Source organism: Enhydra lutris, unplaced genomic scaffold, assembly GCF_002288905.1.
Source record: "Enhydra lutris kenyoni isolate GAN:26980312 unplaced genomic scaffold, ASM228890v2 scaffoldscaffold6, whole genome shotgun sequence".
Classification (NCBI taxonomy): Eukaryota; Metazoa; Chordata; class Mammalia; order Carnivora; family Mustelidae; genus Enhydra; species Enhydra lutris.
Window position 1 is genome coordinate 14,523,448 of NW_019154090.1, and position 4,655 is coordinate 14,528,102.

At 54.1% G+C, this 4,655-nt stretch overlaps 1 protein-coding gene across 2 annotated transcripts; it reads right to left on the reverse strand.

Moving 5' to 3' along the window:
• Window positions 1-211: 211 nt before the first annotated feature.
• Window positions 212-3,792, reverse strand: LOC111141630 (ubiquitin conjugating enzyme E2 C). Of its 2 annotated transcripts, XM_022494348.1 has the most exons (6): window positions 3,630-3,792; window positions 3,045-3,072; window positions 2,228-2,314; window positions 1,083-1,287; window positions 928-987; window positions 212-458 (listed from the first exon to the last, which is right to left on the reverse strand). In XM_022494348.1, the coding sequence occupies exons 1-6, from the start codon at window positions 3,728-3,730 to the stop codon at window positions 400-402; spliced, it is 540 nt and encodes a 179-aa protein (XP_022350056.1). In that variant the 5' UTR covers window positions 3,731-3,792; the 3' UTR covers window positions 212-399. The 2 variants fall into 2 exon arrangements, with proteins under 2 accessions (XP_022350056.1, XP_022350057.1); XM_022494349.1 differs by lacking the exon at window positions 2,228-2,314.
• Window positions 3,793-4,655: the final 863 nt, after the last annotated feature.

The window sequence follows — 4,655 nt, forward strand, 5'->3', positions numbered from 1 at the left end:
TTTTGTAATACCGTCTTCTAGAAGAGGAGACAGATGCAGTCATAAAATAGCTAAGGTCACAAGGGAAGGAATCTTCATCACCCCCTTGCCCAGCCGCTCAGCCTGTCAGCTGCCTCCAGGCCTTGGGGAGAGGAGTAGGGCGAGAGCCAGGATCCTACTCCACCGACCCTGAGTGCTCCCATTCCTGGGGTAACGACAAGGCAACTTGTAAAAAAAAACCCAATGTATTTATTTAATATATTCATCACAAGGGCTCAACCAGAGACTTAATTTAAAAAACAAAAACAACACAAAAATGACACCACAGCTTAAGGTACACAGTCCTAGATAGAAATGAAGAAAAAGACAGACTGTCTAAGGAGAAAATAAAAAGACAACACAAGGAGAGAGGCTGGACAGTCAGGGATCTTGGCCGGAGACCTGCTTTGAGTAGGTTTCTTGCAGATACTTCTTAAAGGCTGGAAGAGAACAGGCAGGTGTCAGGGAGTGGTGAGGACAAGGGTTACGGTGGGCAAGGGGGCAGGCAAGGATACAAAGGTGGGACAAGCCTGGGGAGCTGGCGGCGGGGGCGGTGGGGGGGGATTCTTCTTCTGTTGGTTGCCTGTCAGCTCTCCTGGATGGGTTCAGCGACCCCAGGGACGCTGGGGAGGTGACTGGGAGTCTTAGTGAGCAAGTCATTTACACAGTTTGCTTTCTACTTCAAAGCCCTTCAACCTACATTAATGTAGAAAGTTAGTTTTCTGATTTGACGGCAAACAGGGAAATCAGAAACACCGAGGCAGAGGCAGAACTGGGTTATCTGGGCTGACACCCACCCTGACCCTGTCCTCAGGACACAATCCCAAGTCACCAGCATCCTTCTGCTTGAGGGAGTCTTTGAAAGTTGGGGAGGGATCACCTGGTGCCCAAGAAGGATGAAGGACCCACCTGTGGGGTTTTTCCAGAGCTCGGCAGCGTGCGTGTTCAAAGGACTATCAATGTTTGGTTCTGTGGGTGGACGGAAAGAGAGAATCGTCAGTAGGAGAAGAGGCTGGCCGGGGCTGGGTTCCCAGGCTCAGGGAGGGGCTGGTCTCAGAAGTCACCTCCTAGTAGGCTCTGGATGGACAGCAGGATGGTCCTGACATCATACAGGGCTGACCACTTGTCCTTCAGGATGTCCAGACAGATGTTCCCCTGAGTGTCCACGTTGGGGTGGTAGCAGGGTGTGAGGAACTTCACCGTGGGCGCATTGTAGGGGTAGCCACTGGGGAACTCCAAGGAGAGTTTATACCGCAGGTCTTCATACACCTGGCATTGGAGAAACAGAGCTGGGGAGTGAGCCTGAGCCTCACCTACCAACCCAGGCCCCAGTAAGGGCCGTTTGAGGGCTTTTGAGTTTGTCTGGGACTTGACAAAAAACAAAGTGTTAGACACCGGCTCTGGTACTTTCTCTCCAGCCGGCAGGGACCTCAGTGACCCTGTGGTATAAACTGGCATCCTGAGGACTACCTGTGCTTTAGTGAGGCACAACATTAGCTGCTGACACGTCAAAATTAGGATATTTAAGGCATACACCTGAATTTCTGTTTTTTAGAAAGGTTTCATTTTTAAGTAATCTCTATGCCCAACATGGGACTTGAGCATACAACCCTGAAATCAAGTTGCACATTCACTGACGGAGCCAGCCACGTGCCCCTAGATTTGACTCTTTTTTTTTTTTTTTTTTTAAGATTTTATTTATTTGACAGAGAGATAGAGAGAGCACAAGTAAGTAGGCAGAGCTGCAGGCAGAGGGAGAGGGAGAAGCAGGCTCTCCACTGAGCAGAGAGCCTCATGCGGGGCTCCATCCCAGGACCTTGGGATCAGGGTCGAAGGCAGCCGCTTAACCGACTGAGCCACCCCGGCACCCCTTCTGACTCATCTTTTTTTTTTTTTTTTCCTTCTGACTCATCTTAAACCAGATGTGCAGCAATGGGAAGCTGCCATCTTGAGATCTGTGCCTTTCCATCGGCCAACGTCCTCAGGTACGCTCCATACTCCTTTCTGTCTGGCCTCATACAGGCATCTAAGATGCTTTAAACCCAACCTCTTACTGTATAGAGGGAGATGAGGGCCACAGTCTGAGAGCACAAGAACAGAGCAAGGAAGTGTCCTGCCAGGCTTGAAGCTGACCTGCACTTGGTTTTTACCTCCAACCTCTCCCCAGACCAAGCAAACTCACACTCACCTACCTCGACCCTACACTTACTGTGCCAGCTGCTCCGTGGATGGTCCCCACCCATTTGAAAAGGTTGTCTGATTCAGGGAAGGCAGAAATCCCTTTGTCACCGGACATCTGGGGAAGAAACAACATCTGCTGGGCTGCAGAGCACACTTTTGGGGGTCAGTGGGTGAAATCCTCCCCCTTAAGGTCATCAAATCTTGATCCAAAATTTGGATCAAATCTATAGGCTTTTTTTGAGGAAGTGATTCAATTCTTGGGGTGGAACCTGCCCTTTGGGGAGGAGTACTGGGTGTGTTAAGGAGGGAAGGGTTATGCAGAGCAACAGAAGGCAGCTCTGTACCCCCCAATCTTGTTGGATGCTGGGAATTCAGTTCGACATGCTAGTTAGTGCTGGTTATATACAAAGCCTAAAGACGACTCACGGACTAGGGAGAGATACAATTATCAGCATTGAAGGACACAAGTGGGATATTCAGGGTTAAAGTAGACAAGGTCATCTAGGGAAAATTACTTGAAAGTATGGCAGGTGTATTTCCTAGGAATAGTAAGGGCAGAGTTGGGTGTGGGTAAATCTCAGGGGAGGAAAGTAGGGCCAGGCAACGTAGACAGAAGGCCTTGCATGGCTTCAGGGAACTGTATTTTAGAGAGAACTTCATGGTGATGGTGGGGGTGGGTGGGACCTGGAGTAGACACTCCTGGAAAGAAAGGTGCAGGAGGGGTCTATTAACTTCTTCCCAGAAGACAGGAAAGTGGAGTCATCATTTTGTCCCCAGTGCTGATAAGCGATTGGGAGGTGGAGGGTGGATCAGTTGGCTTGGGCGTCCGGGCAGGAGTCACTCACCATGAGGGTCATCAGCTCCTGCTGTAGCCTGCAACATAAGCGTTGGGAGTCACCTGGGAGTGTGGACGGCCCAGGCTCCCCATGGCGCTTCTTCCCTCACCCCAATGACTCTGGAGGAGCTGTCATGGAGGCTTCCCCTGCCCCGAGGCCAGACTCAGCTGGGGCACACTCACCCCCATTTCCACCGGAGAGTCCTAGTGAGTCCTCACCCTTCCTAATTGGGTGAGCTACCAGGCTCAGGCAGGACGGTTCTGCCTTGTTCTTAAGCCCCTCGGCTTCTCTGACGTCTCTCTCCCGGTGCCGGATCCCAGTTTCTCCCCACTTCCGTCTCCACTCGCCCCCACCTCGCCAGACCACCGAGGGTCCCAGGCACACTTTCATCTTGACTCACCCGCGGAGGATCATGGCAGCGTGCCTCCCCCTTTTGTCCTCCTTCCGGGGGCCCTCTAAGGGCAACCCGAGCTCCCTGCGTGCCCTCCCGTCCCCGAACATCTACCCACCCCAGGAGGAGGTGGGGGCCCGGAAGTCCGAGCTCCAGACGCCGAGGCCCAGGCCGTGCCCGGCCCGGCACTTCACACTCTTTACCTTTTGCCCACGGGGCCACGGGCGGCGCCCCCGCTGGGCTCGGCTCCTTTGCGGGCGGCGGCGACGCTGGCGGCAGCTGGGTCGCGGTTCTGGGAGGCCATCCGGGCGGCGCGAGGAGGGAGACAGGAACTCGGACAGCACGGCTGCAACTGCAGGACCCGGGGTCCGCCCGCCCGCGTTTGAATTGTAACCCTCCAGCAGCACCGGCCAATCAGCGGCTCGCTTGCGTTTGATCCAGCCAATGGGGCGCGCCGGAGTGCGCTGTCACCGCGCAACTGCTGCACCCACCCTCCAGAGCACCAGCATTGGGCGGCGGGAACAGGCTTCTGAAGGGCGATTGGCAGAAGAGGCTGTCATTAACTAACGAATCTGCGGCGGATTGCTGGCCTTCGGAAAACGCCGACCATTAAAGGGCCAAGAGAAAGTCCACGTGGGATGAATCCTTTCCGGTTCCAGGCCCGGCTACGGGAGGGAACTCCGGGCTGCGCCCCGGGATCCCTGCTCCAAGGGGAAGGGAGGGCTCGGGTCTGATGACATCAGTACCCTTCCCTCATCCCGGAAACCCCGGCCCCTCCACTAGTTTTAATGTCCCGCACACCTCCTGGGACCTGTGTCTGAAAATTCACGGGGGAGGGGAACGATGGCCAAAGCAGGACACTGCTGGAAACAAACAGGCTCCTTCTCGGCCTCTCCAACGGTTTGCTTTGTGACCTCGGACACGGGCGAGTAAAACGGGCGTAATAAAAGCCTCTCTGCATTTTTCTTCTGGTCTGTCATCAACCCCCACAGTGCCAGCCAACACTCTCTGCCACTTCCACACCGTAGAGGATGAAGAAATAAGAAACAGGGAAGGTTTGCAGGGTACACGGTGTTCCCAGCTTTGTCTCCTAAGGCAGAGCTGCACCGGTCAGTGGGACCTTACTGCCTGCGATGGAGGAGGGGTACCTGGTCCTTTTTTCCTACACCCACTTCTAGATTGCTTGGCATTTGTCAGCCCCTACAACAGACCGCACAGCTAGCTCACTG